The sequence below is a fragment of the Manis javanica genome, chromosome 3, assembly GCF_040802235.1.
Source record: "Manis javanica isolate MJ-LG chromosome 3, MJ_LKY, whole genome shotgun sequence".
Lineage (NCBI taxonomy): Eukaryota > Metazoa > Chordata > Mammalia > Pholidota > Manidae > Manis > Manis javanica.
Genome location: NC_133158.1, coordinates 178,031,303 through 178,052,270, shown reverse-complemented (window position 1 = coordinate 178,052,270; position 20,968 = coordinate 178,031,303). Strand labels below are relative to the sequence as shown.

General features: G+C 37.7%; 1 protein-coding gene across 5 annotated transcripts in view; it reads right to left on the bottom strand.

The window, feature by feature from the left end:
- ANO10 (anoctamin 10) overlaps window positions 1-20,968 on the bottom strand; it is a 335,794-nt gene that overhangs the window by 257,029 nt on the left and 57,797 nt on the right. For all 5 annotated transcript variants that reach the window (XM_073232454.1, XM_073232457.1, XM_073232458.1 and 2 more), the window contains exon 11: window positions 16,270-16,398. In XM_073232454.1, coding sequence (XP_073088555.1) covers window positions 16,270-16,398 — 129 coding nt within the window. The remainder of the gene's footprint in view (window positions 1-16,269; window positions 16,399-20,968) is intronic.

The following is a 20,968-nucleotide window of genomic DNA, read 5'->3' as shown; positions in this document are numbered from 1 at the left end:
GAGCGATGGTAGTGGTTGCAGGTGAGTGGTGCCAGTGTCTACCCTAAAGACTGAGCTCTTTCCTGCTTCCTGGCCACAGAGCAGCCTCCATTGTCAGGGTCAGTGGGCGGCACACAGGGAGCAGCCTCTTTGTTAAGCCCCTAAGCTGCCATTGGCAGGGCTGCCCTCCTGCTGGCATGGAGTGATTGTGGGTGCCACAAGCGAGCAGCACCAGTGCCTGCTGGGAGGACAGAGCCCTTTCCTGTTTTCCGGCCACAATGCCTGCCTCCACTGTCAGGGTCAGTTAGCCATGTGTGCAAGGAACAGCCTCTGTATTAATCCATTGTAGTTGCCATAGCTGGGGCTGTCCTCCAGCTGGCTTGGCATGATGGTGGGGGCTGCAGGTTTGCACACAGGTGCCAGAAGGGGGGAAGGAGCATCAGGCTGCTGATTGCGGTGGGGGGCCTCGGGGCTGCATTGCCAGCCAGTGGGATGGAGTGCCTGAAGCTCCTGAAAGTTCCCAACCTGCTGGTCTGAGAGTGCCAGGATGATTTTGTCCATCTGTTCCTTCTCCTGAGAAGCAAGCTCTGTGTAATCCTTGCCTCTTTAGCTGCCCTCTCACTGTTGGGAAGTCTTTCAAAGTGCCTGCCTTTCTTTTGTCCCAGAGCAGCCTGTTGTGGGAAACTTTTCCATACAAGCATCTGGAATCTGTCTCTGACTTTGCTTTTCAAGCCCTCTGATCTCCAGAGCACCATGCAATGTGGGTTTGTGCTCCTGGAGTGGATTTCTGGGCTGGATATTTAGCAGTCTTGGGCTTCTACTCCCTCCCCACTCTGTTTCTCTTCCACTGGTGAGGTGTGGGTTGGAGGAGTGCTTGGGTCCCGCCAGGTCATGGCTTTGTTACTTTACCTTCTTCCATGATGTAGATTTTCCGTTCTCTTTTCTCAGATGTAGACTAGGTGGTACAATCTTATTTCTGGTCACTCTTTTAGGAATAGTTGTATTTGCTGTATTTTGGTATTATATATGGTTTTGGGAGGAGATTTCTACCTCACTTCTCAAGCTGCCGCCATCTTTTTTTCTATGGGGCGAGTTGTCTAATTATTAATCCTTGTATAATTATTTTTTGCAAACAGCTCCATTCTAAATATAAACTTGCCTTTTTCTAAACTTTCTAGGACAAGAGTCAGGATAGGTTAACCACTATAATACCTTAAAAGAATGCAAAGTAATTTGCAAACAGATGTAAACAAAGTCATAGTTAAACAGATCATGTACTAACCATCAATTTGGAGGGCACTGGGTTCTTCAACAAAACAAGTATTTCCCATTAATTGACAAAATTTAAATGCTGGGCCCCTAATTCCATACTCCCCAAGAACAGAAGCAGCTCATTTAGGTGGCAGACCTGGGACCACTAATTCCTCAGTTAATAAAAAAGGCTGGCTAAAAAGATGAATTATGAAAAATGTAAATCCTTAATATTTTATTTTAGCAAACATTTATTTGCAAATCTTTTAATGTAGGGCAAGGCCTTTCCTTTGAATAGGATCCAGTGATGGACCTTCTCACTGTCTTCCCTGTATAAATAAGGCAAAGTTGAGGATTCCCAGGTTTGTTTTCTTCAAAGAATGAAAATTTAAAGACACAATGTGAAGCAATGTGAAAACAAAATTTGGAAGCTGTCCATATTTTTATGATTTTTCCCCTAATCTTTCATAGTTCCCTGATCTTTATCCAATCTGATAGTGATTTGTCTTTATGGAGTCTTTCCAAAGGTTTTCAGAGAAATGACAGCTCTCTGTTTTAGCATACACATTTTCATTAGTTTTCATTCCATTTAATTAAATTATGCCAATAGAGTAACAAGAATACCACACATAAACAGATTCAGGAACAAAATGCCTCTTGGTGAGCACTTAACAAAGTGAATGGACATATTTCCCATGACCCCACCCAGCAGGCTAGGAGAGCCTGCATCCTTCTGCAGGCACTGTCAGGAGAGGGGATGGAGACAGCTGAGCCAGCAGGGGAGGTTAGAAAAGAGGCCTGCTACTGCCCTGGGTTCATCTCCTGGAGGATCCTGTCCATGAGCATTTCTACAGCAGGGCTATATCTGAATAGTGCCTGGCATATTTTAAGCACATAATAAATATGTATTCAATGCAAGAATTTGCCTTGATTGTTTTTAATTATTCCCACACAGGGCAATGTTTCATTTGGATAAAAACTGAAGAGGGGGCAGCGTATAGAAAAATCAGAAAATTACCAAGATTATCACAGGAATAAAGAAAACAAAAGGAAAAAGGAAAAAAAAAACACAGTTCAATAATTCCATTCAAAAGGACCCTAATCCAAAAGTCAAAAACTGTATTTACCCTCCTAGGAACCCAACACATGCTCAGGCTCTGGAAAGTGGTGACCAGATGAAGAGCTGACTGTGGGCCCTTCCTAGGCAAGTTTTTCAATCAGATTCTCAGAGTTTAATCAGACCTTTCAATGTAGTGAAGAGACTTCTATGAAAACATTTTTTCTTGAAAAACAACTACCAAATACTGAATACTTAATCTTGCCAGGCACTGTAGCAAGCATACCATGTGCATCTACTCATTTAATCCTCCTAACAATTGCAGGTACTGAATCCATTCAAAGACAGATAACTTGTCAATGGTGGAGCCAGAATTCAACCCAGAGCCTATGTTCTTAATCACTGTGCTACACTGTCTAACAAACAATATTAGTATTTTACCTAAGGGTTTTGTTAGTATACTAGCCAAAGGTGCACCAAAGTCTTTAATTATAAAGCTGAAATTAATTCTTGAAAAACTGCCACTGACTGCATGTTTACAAAAAAAACAAAACAAAACTGTGACTCATTCATTCATTAACAAACATTTAACAAGCAATTGCTTAATCAATGGGAAAGAAAGATAATGTAATTCAATAGACATTTCTTAGTTATTGAATATGAATAAAAACAAAGAGTTAAAATAAGTGTAGGGAAAATGGAAGTTCCATGGCCAGGATCCTCACCTGATCCTAATCTCACCCACTGTGAACATGCAATGATGTAATACCTAGCCTACTGCTCAGGCACATGCTTGCATACCTTTGGCAATAAGCCATTATTGGCTGTGTTGCTACATAAAGAGCTCTGCCCAGTTCTAGGGCAGAGCCCAAAGAAGAAGCAGAGAGCCTGGAGCACAGCAGAGGGAAGCAGGAGAGTGGAGGCTACAGAAGACAGCAAAGACTGGGTAGCAAAGAGCAGAGGCAGAGCCTGGAGCAGAGGCAGAGACTGAGAAGGGCTTGCTGGGGGCAGAGGTGGATATGATTCTAGTGCTTGACCTGTCACCATGAGAATAAAGTTTGGTATGAGCCCCTGTTTACCCACAACATTCCATTGTCATTTTTGGTCTCACTGAATCCATAGTGAACTTGTCCAGGGCTGAAACCCTCAAGCAAGACAGTTGTTCAATGGACACTTTTCAGTTACTGAATATTTACTGCATGCCTGCCCTTGCCCATGTGCTCAGAAAGCTCAGTCCAGTGGAAGAGACACATGATTATCCTATGGTTTTAATAAATGCTAATAGCAATTTGCAGGAAGGTTCTGGGATGCCCAAGGTGAAAAGGAATAGCAGAGGAGGTGAAAGGAAAAGAAGATTGTAAAGAATCTGATATTTGACTGAGGCATTTCCTCTGTAAGCCATGGAGATTCATGTAAGGCCTATAGCATAGGAGAAATAAATGAGAATTTCATTTTGGAATAACCACCCCAGAAATAGAGGCATGGAGCAGTGGAGAGAAAGCATGAACACCAGAAGGCTAGTGAGGAGCTGCTATAGGTAAGAACATGGAATATACACTCTAAATGAGTGAACTGTATGTATGTCAATTTTATCTCAATAAAACTATTTAAAAAAATAAGTCCAGATAAGAAATGGTGAGAGCCTGAACTCAAACCCTGCCAGTGGTAACAGGGAAAAGAGACTAATTCAATATTCAAACATTAGAATCAGCAATACCTGTTTATGTGACAGACTGGAGGGAGGGCTGAAGTGCAAGAGCAAGATCAGGAAGAGAGAAGAAAAGTGGAATCACATCTCATGATGGAACAGGCACAAAAGAGAGGGAGTATGAGAGGGGGTTTAAAATATAAACAAGAAACTGTAACACAAAACCAATTTAATGTTGTCATGAGAACCAAGCTCATAGAACCGTGTCAACAAGCTGATGGGGACATACAGGCTGTCTAAGGATAAGCCCATTAACAAGGACAGTTCTATTACTTTGTTAGTGTTTTTCTTCTCCTCCTCTTTGTCAAACCTGGTGCCCATCACTTCTTGCACACATTACCAATGCTTTTATTTCACATCTGAGGAAACCAACGTGTGCAGAGATTCTAATTCAGCTACCCCCTAAATTAGAATTCCATGCTACTCCCATGCTGCTACACTGTTGTCTTAACAAATAATGATTATGATAATAAAAATAATAAAAGCTTAAGGTACTCTACAAGAAGATATGTCAAAGAAATAATCAATCCTCCCATGTTTTCTTCCATATGCTACCTCTATAGCTTTTCTTCTTCCTTCCTAATTACAACCCTTAAATAGAATTCAAGCCTCATATCGAATTTACCGAGTATCATAATTCCTCCAGGTGGTAAAGATACCTCGAGATAAGTGCTGGGCATAGAAGCCACAGGGCATAAATCTGCAAAGAAGTAAAAAGCTAACCTTTTCAAACAATATGGCTTCTCTGTCACTTACCAACTTTACATTTCCCTGTATGGCCCCGGAAGATGACTGGTTAGCCAGAGACGGGTAAGATTCCTCAAGGGAGGAACAACCTAAGACAGGCACAGTCACAGGGAGGCCATCAGGTGAGAAATTGGGGAACAACAGTGGTGAAGCTTAGAACCTCACCGCCCCCCCCGCCCCGTGTTGAGAGAAAGCTTCTGCATCCGTGGATGTTTTATTGCCCTTGTCTAGCTCGGATTAGCACATAGTCTACAGGCACACACCTGATCATCTACAATTGCTCTCTTACAACACTAAACTATGTTTTCTACCTTTATCTTGCATCTACCTACCACTTCAGAATTTTATTAAAAATAAAAATAATAATAATAATAAAGGGAGAAATGTGGGATCCACATATAAATAAAGTATAAAAATCAAACGAATATTCATATTTGACCTGATTGTTTATAGTTCATAATGCATGATCAAAACCGAAAGTTTCTGTGATGAATGCCCTTGTACTCACCATGTAAGAACTTATTCACTATGTAAGAATTCGTTCACCATGTAAGAACTTCTTCGTTATGCTTCAGAAGATTGGAGACTGAAGAGAATTAGGCTTGAGATGGATTAATGATTGTGTATTGAGCATTGACCCCCCTATACAGAATTTTATTGTTGTTAACAACCATTTGATCAATAAATATCAGAGATGCCCTCTCAAAAAAAAAAAATAATGAAAGCTTCATTATTCATAACTGAGCCAGTTAGAACCGCAGCTCACATCTCCTGTGCCTCAACAAGTGCCCTACTCTGTGTAGGGAATTTCACCTGCACAATCTTGTTTATGTTTTGCCTTGTAAGAGTGGTAACAAGACCTACAATTTATTAAGCACCCGGTCAATATCAGCCACTTGTGATTAGGGTCACATGTGTGTGATTTCTACTCCTCAAAGCATCCCAGAAAGGGAAGCTGACATGGCCTCAGTCTGCAGTCACGGAAACAGGTTTACAAGACAAGGTGACTGGCCCAAGGCAATGATGCACTGAGAGGAAGTACAGGGATAGACACTCTATAATTTGAAATTTACATGTATGTGTGTGAACACACACGTGTACACATACATACAGATGTAAACAGCATGAAACTGAACACATATATGGCAAAATGCTCAAAATTAGTGAACCCTAATAAAGGGTATATAGGAATTATCTGTATTATGCTTGTAACTTTTCTTAAAGTCTGGAACTATTTTTTTTTAATAGGAAAATAAACCCTGTGAGTCAGGCATAAAAGAACCCTAAAAGCTCTCTATATTTTCAGAAGACACAGTCAGATTACAAACAGATGAGAATCAATTCTGTTTCTAGGCAGCTCTAGAAAAAAAAAAATCACATAGGTTACTTTTTTTATTTTTAAAGAAACTTCAGGTAAGTGATATTTTTAAAACTATCAATTAAAACATGCACGGTACAGAAAGATTTTTGCAAGTCACCGGGATCTAAACATTAGAAATATTATAACTCCTGGGGGGAGTGATTCATTCTCACCTTAGAAAAATAACAGCTTTTTGTAGGTGAATTGTTAGCATTCAAAATGTTTGGTGCATTTTGCCAAGTTTAGAATTACAAAGGCTTAGAATTTAAAAATGAATGCACTTAATAATAAAGTAAAAGATTATCAAACATTTGGTACTTAGAGGAGTTAGGTCATTTGAAGATCTCTGTGTAATTCTGCATTTAAAGTAGAGATCCTTAGCTTGGAATTCCATTAAAGAAGTAAACTAAATTTGTTTTGAAAGTGAGGATGACAATTATTTAAAAGAAATTATTTAGATATTGATTTAATCCTGTGGGCTCAACTTTATGCCATTGGCAATATTTGACTATTTTTAATCTAGAAAATAGCATTTTCATATGGCTTCATCATATGGTTTCCTATATGGATAGGCTAATTCTCTTGGTCAGTCTGTAAGAAATTTCTGTAACTATTTTACAAATAAAAGTAGTATTCAAATGTCCCTAGTTTTTAACGGCAACACTAGATGGCAGTAAATACACAAAAGCTGTGACATGACACTGAGATACCAGCATACAGTAAAAGATCGTTATTTTACTCAATTTCATGCTGTACTACATCAAGCTTTAAAAAAACCTAAAAAATCAAAAACCTAAATAAAACTTAAGAGTTACCTGGCTTTGGAAATGTGAACCAGAAAAGCTTTCAAAATGATCAATTCATTCCCAATTTAAATTACAAGAACACTGAATTCTCTGTATCAACTTTATAAAATTGTTAAATTTTGTCAGTCATCTTTGTTTTGTTAACAAATTCTAATCACATAAATATATTTTGGATGTTACTAAATTTGAAGGAAAAGAAGTTAAAATATCTTATTTTTGTATCAAGATATTAAAAATTTATACAAGATTTTACTATATATATGCTTATGGCTTATTATGATTTTTTTTTGAATTAGTGAAATTTTTACTCCTCTAGAGGCCATGAATGAATATATGAGACTACATCATGCTGTTAACTTAATACACTACTCGCAAAACATTTTTAAAACTCAGTAATTAATACTAGCACTTTATCTAGACTCCAGGAAAAAACAGAAAATAAAACGTAATTTTAGTATTCTACTTCTTTATTTGAAGATATACCTGCAGATCAAAGAGAAAAGTCTTATAAACAGAAACATGTTAATTTGATCCACTGATGGTTGTGATGTACTTTCTGTTACATTCTGAATTAGAATTTCAATATGATTTTATTAACTTAAATGGTAATCAACTAAAAACTTGTATTTTCTGATTTATTAGTAAATTTTCCACTTTTTGGATTCATTACAAGACCAGATGGCATTCAGCTTAGATCTCAGCAACACTGGAATAAAACTAGCTAATTTACTAATTTGGGGGTTTCTCCTAACACTTTCTATGAGCTTGGTTTTGTTCTGACACACAAAATTCTCAGTTGAGAAACCAAAGCTAGGGTTCTCCCAAAGGTAAGAAAGTCATTAAAATAAAACAAATAAATCTTCAAATATATTACTGTAGTAGAAAGAGAAGATGTAATGTTAACATCAGTCTGTGCCAACACAACTCAACTTTTGATTAATAGTTTAAAAGAATCAGAAAATGAATAGCTATACTTACTACAAGTACATTAAAACAAACACACACTTGAAAGGCCAAAGCAACCCTTTACATCCTTGGAAAAGAACAAAGTTAGAAGTCTCATGCTTCCTGATTTGAAAGTTTACTACAAAGCTATTGTAATCAAAGCAGTATGATACTGGCATAAAGATAGATATATACTTCTTTCCAAACTCAACAAGCTGTATGTATTAAATAATACAGCTTTTTGAATGTCAACCAGACCAATGGAACAGAATAAAGAACCCAGAAATAAACCATTACGTATATTGTTAAATCATTTGTCAACAAAGGTGCCAAGACCATTCACTGGGGAAAGGACAGTCTTTTCAACAAATGAACTAGGAAAAACTGGACACCCATGTGTAAAGGAATTAATTTGGATCTTTACCTTACATCACATATAAAAAGTTATTGAAAATGGATCAAAGACCTAAATTTAAGATGTACAACTGTAAAACTAGAAGAAAGCATATAGCAAAAGCTTCATGACATTAGATTAGCAATGTTTTCTTGCATATGACATCGAAGGCACAGGCCAAAAAAAAGAGAAAATAGGTTACATTGGACTTTTGTGCATTAAAGGATAACATCAACAGAGTGAAAAGGCAACCCACAGAATGGGAGAAAATTTTTGCAAATCATAAATCTATTGGCATCCAGAATACATAAAGACTCCTACAAATCAGCAAGTAAACAACAAAAAACAAAATAAAAAAACAGGCAAAGGACTTGAATAGACATTTCCCCAAAGAAGATAAACAAATGGCCAAAAAGCACACAAAAAGATGCTTTATATTACTGATTATTAGGGAAATCAAACTACAGTGATATACAACCTCATATCTATTATAATGACTACTATCAGCAAACAGAAAATAACAAATGTTGGCAAGGATGTAGAGAAATTGGATCCTTTGTGCATTACTGATGAGAATGCAAAATGGTGTAGTCGCTATAGAAAATGGTATTGTGATCCCTCAAAAAATTAAACACGGAATTACCATATAATCCAGCAATTCTGTTTCTCGCTATATACTCAAAAGAAGTGGAAACAGGGACTCAAAAAGATGTGTGTACACCCATGTTCATAGCAGCATTATTCACAACAGCCAAAAGGGAGGAGCAGCCCATGTGTCCATAGACAAATGAAAGGATAGATAAAATGTGGCACACATCTACAATGGAATATCCTTCCATCTTAGAAAGGAGGGAAATTTTGACACGCTACAAGATGAATGAACTTGAAGAACCTACACTAAGTGAAATAAGCTAAATCCAAGGGGACAAATACTGTATGGTTCCATTATTGAGGTTCCTAATCAAATTCCTGAGAGACAGAAAGAAAGGTGGCTACCAGGGGCTGCAGAAGCAGGGAGCAGGAAGTCAGTGTTTAATGTACATGGAGTTTCAGTTGGGGAAGATGAAAAAGTCGTGGAGATGGATGGTCGTGACGCCTGTACAATACGCTTGTACTTAATGCCACTGGACTGTACACTTAAAAATGGTTAAGAGGGTAAATTTCATGTGTGACTTTTACTACAACTAAACATTAAAAAATAGGTTAAAATGGTAAATTTATGTTATGTATATATTTTACCACAATTAAAAAAGCAAGAAACTGAAAGTGCAGAACACATTTAACCTCCTCAACATACCCTCACCCTCTAATTCTGGGTGGTTTCCATATTAGGAATGATTTCCATATTAAAAAATATTGATAACATTTTTATGAGTCACCATCTCATAAAAAAGTACAGATCAAATAAGCATTTTTATAAGGATTTAGCCTTGGTGACCAAAGGAAGTACTTCCTGTTTAGATGTATAAGTCAAGGAGGTAATGAAATAGCCTAAAACAATGCTAGCGTTTTGATCTATGTGGATTAATTTCAAGCTGAAAAATACCTTTCTTCTAGGCCGTGGCTCCTCTAACTCCACCCGGGGTACCCTCTTGCCTCCCACCCTCCAGGCTGCTGGGTGCTCCCGATGTACATCCTAGGAGCAGATTACAGTGAGGTCGGTATTCACGAGGAATCTTCACCAGCACAGCAGAAACTGCCTTTTAAATTGCTCCAGGAAATCAGGATTAGGTCACATCCAGGCCCTACCAAATACACTAGAGGCCCCAGACCTCACCAAAGGAAGAACATAAAGACAGCAAAGGGTCTGCTGTCTTTGAATGAAATTTGTGGGTATCTCTTCTTCCATGTTACCACAGACCAGCCACTTGGCATATTGCTCACAGTGCCCAGTTGCATCTCTAGTAGGTGTATTTATCCATATATATATGTGGATATGTGCATGTGTGTGTTTGTGTGTATGTGTAAAATGTGCACATCTTCTCAGCTATGCTAAGAAGCAGAGTTCTTGAAAACAAAAATAAAAAGATGGCTTTGTCTTTTCTTAGCACCAAATTCAGGGTCACATACTCAGCAGCTCTCGATCTTGACTGAATATAACTTAATTAAGGAATGAAATGTATGAGCACTTGCCATTTTGTATTCTGTCAGTAGAACTCAGAAAACATTATATATATATATACTAACAAATAATAGTCCTACAATACTGAATTTGAATTTATCAAAAAGAATAATACCCATTTTCCTTTTTAAATGAGAAAAATGAAATGCTTATTTTCTTTTTTAACAGCTTAGTTTATTAATTTAACATTCATCTAAACACTGAACTGTGTACTGCCATGTTTTAGTCACTATTCTAGGGAGTAATCTTATTACTGAGTCAGACAAGTAGACATCGTCCTGCTCCCATGAAGCGGACAGTGCCCAGGAGAGATGGACATGAAATAAATAAGTGGACTAGTAAGTGCAAGGCTTACAATAGGATAAATGCCATGAAGGGGAAGAATACAAGGCTTCATGAGAGGCAAAGAGAAGAGATCTAGCTGAGATGGAGGGATCGGAGAAGCCTGGGAGCCCACTGGTGTCTGAGTGGAGACCCAAGGAATAAAAGTGTGTTAGCCAGGCCCAAGAAAGGATTTCACATGTGCACAAGTCCTAAGCAAAAGAGAAAAAAAACTGTTAATAAACAGGACAGTGCGGACTTCTGCTTCCAGGAAGATGGAGTAAAAGTACCTTTCAATAATCCTGCTAAGTACAAATGAGAACCACGGACATTATATATACAATAAACATAAGACTCCAAAAGGTAGAGAGAAGGCAACTGACTAGGGACCCTAGGGAAGAACATGGCAGTGAGTTTCCAGGGGCTTCTCTTTACCTAATGTACCCCAAACTACATGCTGAGGAAGCAGCAACCCAGACGTGCCAATGGGCACAGATGGAAAACAAGCCCCAAGAATGGCCTGCTCGCTCTAGCCAAAGGATCAGGAAAGGGGCAACCTAGCAAGACAGAAATCTTTCAGACAATAACCACTCTACTCCAGCCAAAGACCATGGAAATACTGTGGCCCACCCCCACCTAGGCCAGCTAATTCCTGGAGGAGCACCTAGGCTCATGCCCTTACCATCCTGTAACAGGGGCCTGTCTCCACCAGAGGAGGCCAAGAGGAGACCGAGCCTTCCATTCCTGCTGAATGGTAAGAAGCACCCTCCCCCACTTTGTCAGTGAGACGTGCAGAGCCTGACCTACAAGATTCCCTCCCATGCCCCACTGGGCAGTGACGCAGGAAGCCTAGGGAGAGTCAGCAGTAAAAAGGCCATGCAGGAAGCAATAATGAGCTGTGTGCACTCCTCCTAGCAAAGGAGATGTCATTAGAGGCCTAGTGGGGGCCAGAACTGATCCCTGTCCAGCAGTAACTAGAACCCTCCACAAGTGACAATGGGATCCCAGTGGGGAATCTGGACTTCGACCACCAACCGGCAGTAGTGAGATGACACACCCCACACCTCACCCTCACACGGAAGTGTCAGAGGCGGCCTGCTAAAACATAAGATTTACATAAGATCCAGCGTCTCATAACATACTGCCCATGCCAACTGTCGATTAAAAATCACTCATGATAACAAGAACCAGAAAAATTTCAACTTCACTGAGAAGATACAATTGATAGACACCAGCTCTCAGATAAGCCAGATGTTAGAATTATTTGAGAAGGATTTTATAGCAGTTATATTAAGAACCAAATGTTATATCTCTCTGAAATTCTTATGTTGAAGCCGTAGCTCCTAATGTGATGTATTGGGAGGCAGGAACTTTGGGGAGTAACTAGGTTTAGATAAAGACATGAGAGTAGATTAGTGACCTTAGAATTAGATGAAATCATTAGATTAGATCAGAATCATAACAGGATTTAGTGACCGTATAAAAACATCAGAGCTTCTTCTCTTTGCCATTAAGCATAGTAGGAAGGTAGCCATCTTCAAGCCAGGAAAGGGCCCTTACTAATAATTGAATCTGCCAGCACCTTAATCTTAGACTTCCCAGACTTCAGAACTGTGAGAGATAAATGTCTGTTATTTAGGCCACCTGGTCTGTAGAATTTTGTTATAGCAACCTGAGCTGAGACATTGCAAAAATGCTTCAATAATCAATTACTAAACCCCCTTAAAACAAATAGGAAAACAAAATTTCAGCAAAGAAGTAGAAGTTATAAAAAAGAATGAAATGGAAATTAGAGAACTGAAAAAATGCATTAATAGAAAAATTTTTTAATTCAGTTGATGGGCTCAATATTAGAGAAAAAGACAGAAGATAGAATCAGTGAACTTGATGATATATCAATAGAATTCACCTTATCTGAACCAGAGAGAGAAAAGACAGAAAAAAACACTGAACAGAGCCTTTGGAAATTGTGGTAAAATACAAAAGACCCAACATTCATATGATCAGAATCCCAAATGGAGAGAAGAAAAAGGAAGAAAGATGAAAAAGAGTATTTGAAGAAATAGCTGAAATTTTCCCAAATTTGTTGAAAGAACAATCTACAGATCTAACAAGTTGAGCAAACTTCAAACAGAATAAACCCCAAAAATCCACTCCAAGATCTATCATAATTAAATTTTTGAAAACTAAAGATGGAAAGCAGCCAGAGAAAAAGGACACATTACCTACGGAGAACACCAGTTTGAACGAGAGCAAGTTTCTCATCTTAAAACCACAGAGACCAGACGGAAGTGCCAAAATATTTTTGCAAGCTGAAAGAAAAGAACTGTTATCTGTGAATCCTATATCCAGCAGAACTATCCTTTAAGAATGAGAGAGAGAAAAAACATTCTTAGATAAGGAAAAGCTAAGAGATTGACACTAGCAGACCTGCCCTTAAAACACTGGCTAAAGAAGTTCTTCAGACAGAAAGGAAACTGCATTACTTTCGTAGGGCTGCCATATCATAGTATGAACTGGAAGGCTTATTGTCTCACAGTCTGGAGATTAGAAGTCTGAAATTAAGTGGAGGCAGGGACATGCTCCCTCTGAGTCCTGTAAAAGAGAACACTTCCCTGGTGCTTGCTTCCGAAGGTTTGATGGCTGACGGCAATCCTTGGTATTCCCAGGCTTGCAGCTAGTGTTTCAGTTTCTGCCTCCCTCATCATAGGACGTTTTTCCCTTGTTCTTATAAGGACGCCAGTTATACTGGACTAAGAGTCTCCACTAGTCCAGTATACCTTCATTGTAACTACATCTGCAGCAACTCCATTTCCAAATAAGGTCACATTTTAAAGCCCAGGAGGTTGAGACCTCAACGTAACATTTCAGGGGGCATAATTCAAACCACAATAGAAATTATAAAGGAAAAGTTTCATACTGAGTGATTCTATTTAAGTAACATTCTCAAAATGACAAAATTATAGCATGGAGGGCAGATTTGTAGTTGCCCCTGGTTACAGATGGTGGGGGAGGGAACAGCTGTGACCATAAAGAAGAAGCAGGAGGGAGACCTTTGCAGAGACGGAGATGTACTTTGACTGTAGTGGTGGTTAAATGAATCTTTACATGTGATAAAATGACAACTATTCACACATTGTATCAATGTCAACTTCTTGGTTTTGGTATCATACTATAGTTACATAAAATTGAAATCATCAGGACAAATTGGCAGAAGGGTGCATGGGACCCCTGGACTATCTTTCCGGCTTCCTTTGAATTATAATTATTTCAAAATAAAAAGCTTACAAAAGTAAAAAAGTGAAAATTAGTAACAATTATAGGCTAACAATTGAAATTTTCTGTAGATGATAAAGACTTACTTCCATTGCACTCTAAAGAACCAGTTTAGATAATGACAGTAAAACAGTTGTTTAAAAACTATATGAAAAGACAAAACACTTAGAAGGAGGCATAATAGTTAGAATTTAGGGGGACCAACAAAACTTGCAGATTAAGTGAATCCATGAGGATTGGACTAGCAAAATTAGCCTGCAACACTTGAGGTTAGCCATCTGCAGACCAGTCCTGCAGGCCAGGAATCTCCCAAATTAAGTGAGAAGAACCACGCCCTGGATATCTGATTCTAGTATCACCAAATACAAAAGAAAGCAGTAGCCTAATCAATGGGCATGTGGATAAAGTGAAGGTTCCTGTGGCCAGGATTCTTACTTGGCCCTAGTGGGCTAGCTCACTACCCACGTGTGGGCAATACGTTGTTATTGACTCTATATAAAGAGCTCCACCCAGTGCCCTAGGTGATACGGTGGCATGGCTGCACGGTTACAAGGCTGCAGGAGAGCAGAGACTGAGACCGCTGCAGGCGCAGAGAGGCCCAGAGACAGAGACCAGCTTGCTGCATGCAGACTCTGAGTGGACGGGATTCTAGTGATTGACCTGCCACCGTGGGAATAAAGTTGGGTATAAACCCTTTTACCCCAAGAATGTTCCACTGTCATTTTTCCATAGTGAACACTGAATCCACAGTGAACTTGCCCGGGGCTGAAACCCATTGGCCCATACTTAACACTAGGCCAGCCAGAAATCTAGAGAAAGTGAAGGTAAAATCAAGAAGTGGCCAATATTCAATACATTAAGCATTGTTTAGAAGCTGGAGATGGATTCCCAGATCTGGCTTATGACAGAGCTCTGCTCAGTTTGCAGGCAGGGGTGGTTTTCAGGTTTTCAGTGTCTCTGAAGACTATCCCACTCCTCTTGCTGTGGTTCTATATTTACCAAGAATCTTCTAATAACCAATTCCACTTTCACTTTAACACTTACTGTTACAGTCTGTGGGAAAGTATCTCCTTATAGTAAATTAACTACCTGGCATTCTGGTCAGTCCTTTGTGAGTCTAGTTTTAAGTGTAAGTTGGTCCCAAAGCCTAATTAACTCTGGATGTACTGGCAAAGGCAATTTCCTACATCTGCAAAGTTAAGGGCCATATCCTTAATCAAAGTCAGCTGGCCATCCTCTAAGATACCTACTTTGTTCTCTCACTTCCACAGGTAACAAATCAGCCTTGCAAATAGCTCTCCAAAATCCTATTCAACTCACAAAATTCAAAACGGACCTACTTGTATTGACCAGAGCCCTTCTCTTTCCCTTCCTCCTCACTGCTGTCTAAAATCATTTTCCAAAACAATTATTCTACATAAATTGTCCATCATGAACACAGATTCCTATTAAATACACTAAAAGAGTAAATAAGGCAAGGCAGGATGTATTTCTTTAGCCACTACTGGAAATGTACAAGTTCACAATTTCATTTCTTCTGTTCAGCCCTAAGTCCTGAGGCTTTAGGTACATGAATCCTCACTCTACGATCCTAAACTCTGCTTTAATAAATTTCCACAACTGCTCCATTTTCTAAATATCCAAAAATGAAAGGTCACAATATTCCTAACTATAATCAATAGCAACAAAAAAAAACAATTCCTGCAAGTTCTTCCATTTGCAATTGGTTAGCACTTTATTTTCAAGATGTTATAGTAATCCATATTCAGAAACATGATAAACAAAATGAAAAACTAAAAAGTGCCCAGACAGCCAAGTTGTATTTGTACATGAAACTATGAGTCTTCCTACACATTACATTTTGGAGTCTTAAGAGTTTCACAATGAATTCCAACACCTGTTGCAAATAAGACTCAAACAAATCATTAGGAAAAAGTGTTTCTCAGGATTTATGCTTAAGAAAGTGTAAGTGATAGATCCCAACACAGACTAAAAAAACACATCAAATCCACAGAACTCTATTTCAGGTAGGATTTATCTACCCAGCCCCAGACAGGTCAGGAACATGGCTGGAGAAGTTACTCTACCATTTGCACCATGTGCTGTTTTTCACAGCTGGGCAATGACCAGGAATGCACAGCTTCAATCATCATGTCTTCCCTTTTCCTGAACTGCTTTGCTTTCTTACCAGTAAATGCATGTTGCTAAACTGCCAGTCACTGACAGCCGGGGCATCACTGATTTAAAATAACAGAGGCATCTGATGTGGAAACTATTTACAACAGGTTTAAATTTTCACTTACCTCCACTGCTACTACAATCAAAATGAGGTCCAATTTTGACTCTGGAAAGAGTGCATTCACTTGTGGTGACATTCCAATCAGAGCACAGTTAGTGACCACAGATATAACACTCATTGTTTCAAAAGCCAACTAAAAGAAAAAAAGAATGTGAAATTAAAAATTGCAATGACCAGTTCTATATTTCCTCACCCTTTTCAGTATTATTTAAAAACAAGGAAAAAGCCTTTCGCTAGTTCAAAACATTCCAAGAACATTTTAAACTTATTCCCTATAATGAGAGGATTTTCTTTAGCTTAGAAGAGCCATACTGTTACATGTTTTAGATACTTTTGGCTTGAATATCCCAAAGCAATATGTTCTATCTACCTTCCCAGTTGAAGGTGGACAAATTCTACAACCTGAGAATTTGTAATAGATCTTAGAAGAATACACTAAGGTTATTCTACTGGTGTCTAAAGGGAATCTAAAATAGGGCCACCAGAGAAAATGTTTCACATTCAAACACAAGAATGAATAAAAAAAACAGAAACAGACTTATAAATACAGAGAACAAACTGGGAGTTACCACAGGGGAAGCAGGTGGAGTGATACATGAAATAGATGAAGGGGATTAAGAGGTACAAACTTCTCACTATAAAATAGTCACACAGATGAAAAGTAAAGCATTGGGAATACAGTCAATAATATTAAAATGACTTTGCATGGTGATGGTACCTATTTTGGTGAGCATTTCATATTATATGTAATTGTTGAATCACTCACTATGCTGTACACCTGAAACCAATGTAATACTGTACATCAACTATGTTTTAAATAAAGGGTTCTGTGTCTTGTTTGTAATGGTGTTTTCACAGGTGAATACATCAAGACTTAATGAAGTATACATACTTGAATGAATGAAGCTTATTATATATTAATTATAACTCAATATAGTGATATTTGAAAATCCAAGTTTAAATACAAATGTATTACAGTTCTATTTCAATTTCAAATAGAATTTATCTTATGAAACTGTTCTACTGTGACAGATGACACACCACACCTGGCACAGCTATCAGCTGAAGCACAGTTGCAGTGGTCCCTTTCCAGCAGCATTTACCAGTCATCTGGAGAGCCCTAGAAAAACACAGACACCAGGTCCTCTTGAGACCAACTAACTAGACTCTGACCCAGGGTCCCAAGAAAGAGACAGAGTCCATACTGAGTATGGACTATGGAATTTCTGTAACCAATGCACTTTTTTTCCTTTTTTTAAATGTACAATACTTGGTGATCATTATTTAATAAACCACCAATTTTAAGAAATCCAATTACTATTAGAAATATAAATTTTAAAAGAAAATATGATTGGCTCCAAACTTAATAAATATTTTGTCCCATGGAGTTTCTGCTATCTTATATTTTTGTATAATCTGATTATTTGTCCATAGTTTTCTTTCCAACAAATCTACTCAGGATTTTGTTTACCTTCTCTTTAAATAACTTAGAATTTCTATTTATTCTTTTTCATAGTTATGTTTACAGTTCAAAATTCAAACATCATAAGTATATACCAAACAGTCTCCTTGTCCCTTATATCCTTTTCCCTGCCTTGCCAGCTCCTATTCTCCCTGTAATATGATCACTAGTATTAATTTCTTATGTACCTTTCCAGACACTTGGTAATAAATACAAGCAAACTCAAATATATACACATATATACACCCTTTCTTACTCTAATTTTAGCATAATATACACTGTGAGACCCATGTTTTTGTCACTTTAAGTGTCTTGGGAGATATTCTGTGGCAGTACTCAAAGAACTTCCTCATTGTTTGTCCCAACTGCTTAGGTATTTTATTGCACAACTGTACCAGATCAATTTAACCATTTCCTTATTGGTAGGCATTAGTTGCTATTACAAACAATGTTACAATTAGTAACCTGGTAAATACATCATTTAGTAAGTGTGGAATTATGATAAATTCCTGAAAGTGAAACTGAGTCAAAGGTGCTTTGCATTTGTAACTTTGATAGAGAATACCTAAGCAGCACTACATGAGGTTGACCAGTTCACCCTCCTATCAGCAGGATATGAAACTGTCTGACTGCCTGCACTTTAATACATTTGTATATAAACTTGGATTTTCAAGTATCACTATATTGAGTTACAATTAATGTATAATAAGTCACATTCATTTAAGGTATATACTTCAGTAAGTCTTGATGTGACCTGTGAAAACACCATTACAAACAAGACACAGAATATTTGCATTTCCCCCAAAAATTCCTCAGGACCCTTTGCAATCCACCCCTCTCTACACCTGGCCCTAAGAAAACACTCATCTGCTTTTTTGTCATTACCAACTAGTTTGAATTTTCCAGGATGTTATATAATTTGAAACACACAGTATGTACTCTTTTGTGTCTGCTCTTTCACCCAGCACAATGACTGAGATTGATCTCTATTGTATATACTGGCAATTCATTCTTTTATTGATGAGTAGTATTCCTTTTATGAACATATAGTCCCAACTGATGGCAAGTGGGGTTGTTTCCAGTTTTTGACTACTGTGAATAAAGTTACTATGGACACATATGTGCAATCTTTCTATGGACTTATTCTTCCTTTTCTCCTGGACACCTAGGAGAGAAGTGCTAGGAGTATGGCAGGTGAACGCATAACTTTTTAACAAACTGCCATCTAGCTTTCCCAAGTGACTGTACCATTATACATCCTCGTCAGCAAAGTATGAGCGTTCTGGCTGCCATACATCATTACTGACATTTGGTACTGTCAGTCTGCTTAATTTTAATACAGGTGTTTGGTGCTACCTTGTGGTTATCATTTGCATTTCCTGGAAACTAATTATAAACCTTTTCTTGAGGTCATTAGCCATTCGCTTATGTTCTTTGGTGAAGCATTTCCTTCTTATCTTTTGTCTGTGTTTTTATTGGCTTAATTGTCTTATTAGGAGTTGCAGTTCTTTATATAATCTGAATCCAAGTCCTCTAGCAGATGTACATATTGTGAGTATTTTCTCCAGTTCTGTGTCTTGCCTTTTGTTCTCTTAATTTTTGAAAAGCAAACTTCCTTCCTCTCATCTAGAGACCTAGTTAGTGGACAATTATCTCCCCCACTGAACTGAGATTTCACCTGTATCATACACCACACAGCTGGACTTCCTTTTATTCCATTTGTCTGACTGTGTACTAATGCACCAGTACCACACTGCTGTAACAGCTGGAGTTATGTAACAAGTTTTATTAAGTCACAAGGAGTGTCCCTACTTCTCTTCTTTAGGCTCTTCTATTCTACCTCATTTACTTTTCCCTGTCAACTTGAAATTAAGTTTACCTAGTTAGAAAAAAAACTTCGGTTGGGACAGTGCTAATTTGTAAATTAATTTGTAGTGAATTAATATGTAAATTTGAAAATTATAGGACAACTGACATATATAGAGAATTGAGTCTTCCTGTATCATTTAGATACTGTTACATAACAAACCACTCCAAACTTCGTGGCTTAAAACCCCCACCATTTATTTAGTTCAGGATTCTGCAGGTGGACAATTTGGGCTGTGCTCATCCAGGCAAGTTTGGTCTCAGCTAACCCTGACTGGGCTTACTTACATAGCTGTGGCCAGCTAGTGAGTAAACCAGTGACATCACTGGCCTTATTGTGCTTGTTAGAACTTCCAGTACTATATTCAGTAAGAGGTGTGAGAGTGCACATCCTTGCATTGTTCCTATCTTAGAAGGAAAGCATTTAATCTTTCACCAATAAATACGTTAGCTTTAGATATTTTTATAGATGTTCCTTATCAAGTTGACTAATACACCCAATTCCTATTTTTGAGTTTTAAAAATGATTGTTAGATTTTGTCAAATGCTTTATCTATATTGATATAATCATGTGACTTATCTTTTTTACACTATTAATATGATGGATTACACTGATTAATTTTTCTAAAATTGAATAAGGCTGGCATCCTTAGATTTCACCTCATAGTCACCACATATAGTTCTTTTTTACAGACTGTTGGATTCTATTTGCTAATACTCTGATAAGGTGTGTTTTTTCACAAGGGATGTTGGTTTGTTGTTTTCTATTTTTGTACTCTGTCTGGTTTTCTATCACATGGATACTGGTTTCATAAAAGGAATTGGGAAATATTCCCTCCTCGTCTTCCAGTTATTTTCTTGAAAATTGTATAAAACTAGTGTAAATTCTTTAAAATGGTAGAATTTGCTGGTGAAACCACTTGGGCCAGGATGTTTCTTTTTAAGGAATTTGAAACTACAAATTCAATTTCCTAATAGTTATGGGGCTACTCAAATTATCTATTTTATATTGGATGAGTTATGGTAGTTTGCGTTTTTGGAGGAATTGGTCAATTTCATCCAAGTTGTCAAATTTACATGGGTAGAATTGTTTGTAATATTCTCTTTTTATATTTTTGAAGTCTGCAAGGTCAGTAGTAATATCTGCCACTGTATTTTTATATTGGTTATTTGTCTTCTCTTTTAGTTGTGCTACAGGTTTGCCAATTCTATTGATCTCTTCAAATATCCAGATTCTTGTTTAATTCACAGACCCACTAATAAATATTCTATTATTTTTGTTTTCAGTTTCATTAATTTGTACTCTTATCTTCATTATTTCCTTCTTTCTGCTTTTTTCAGGTTTATTTATTCATTTCTAGTTTAAGTAGAAGGC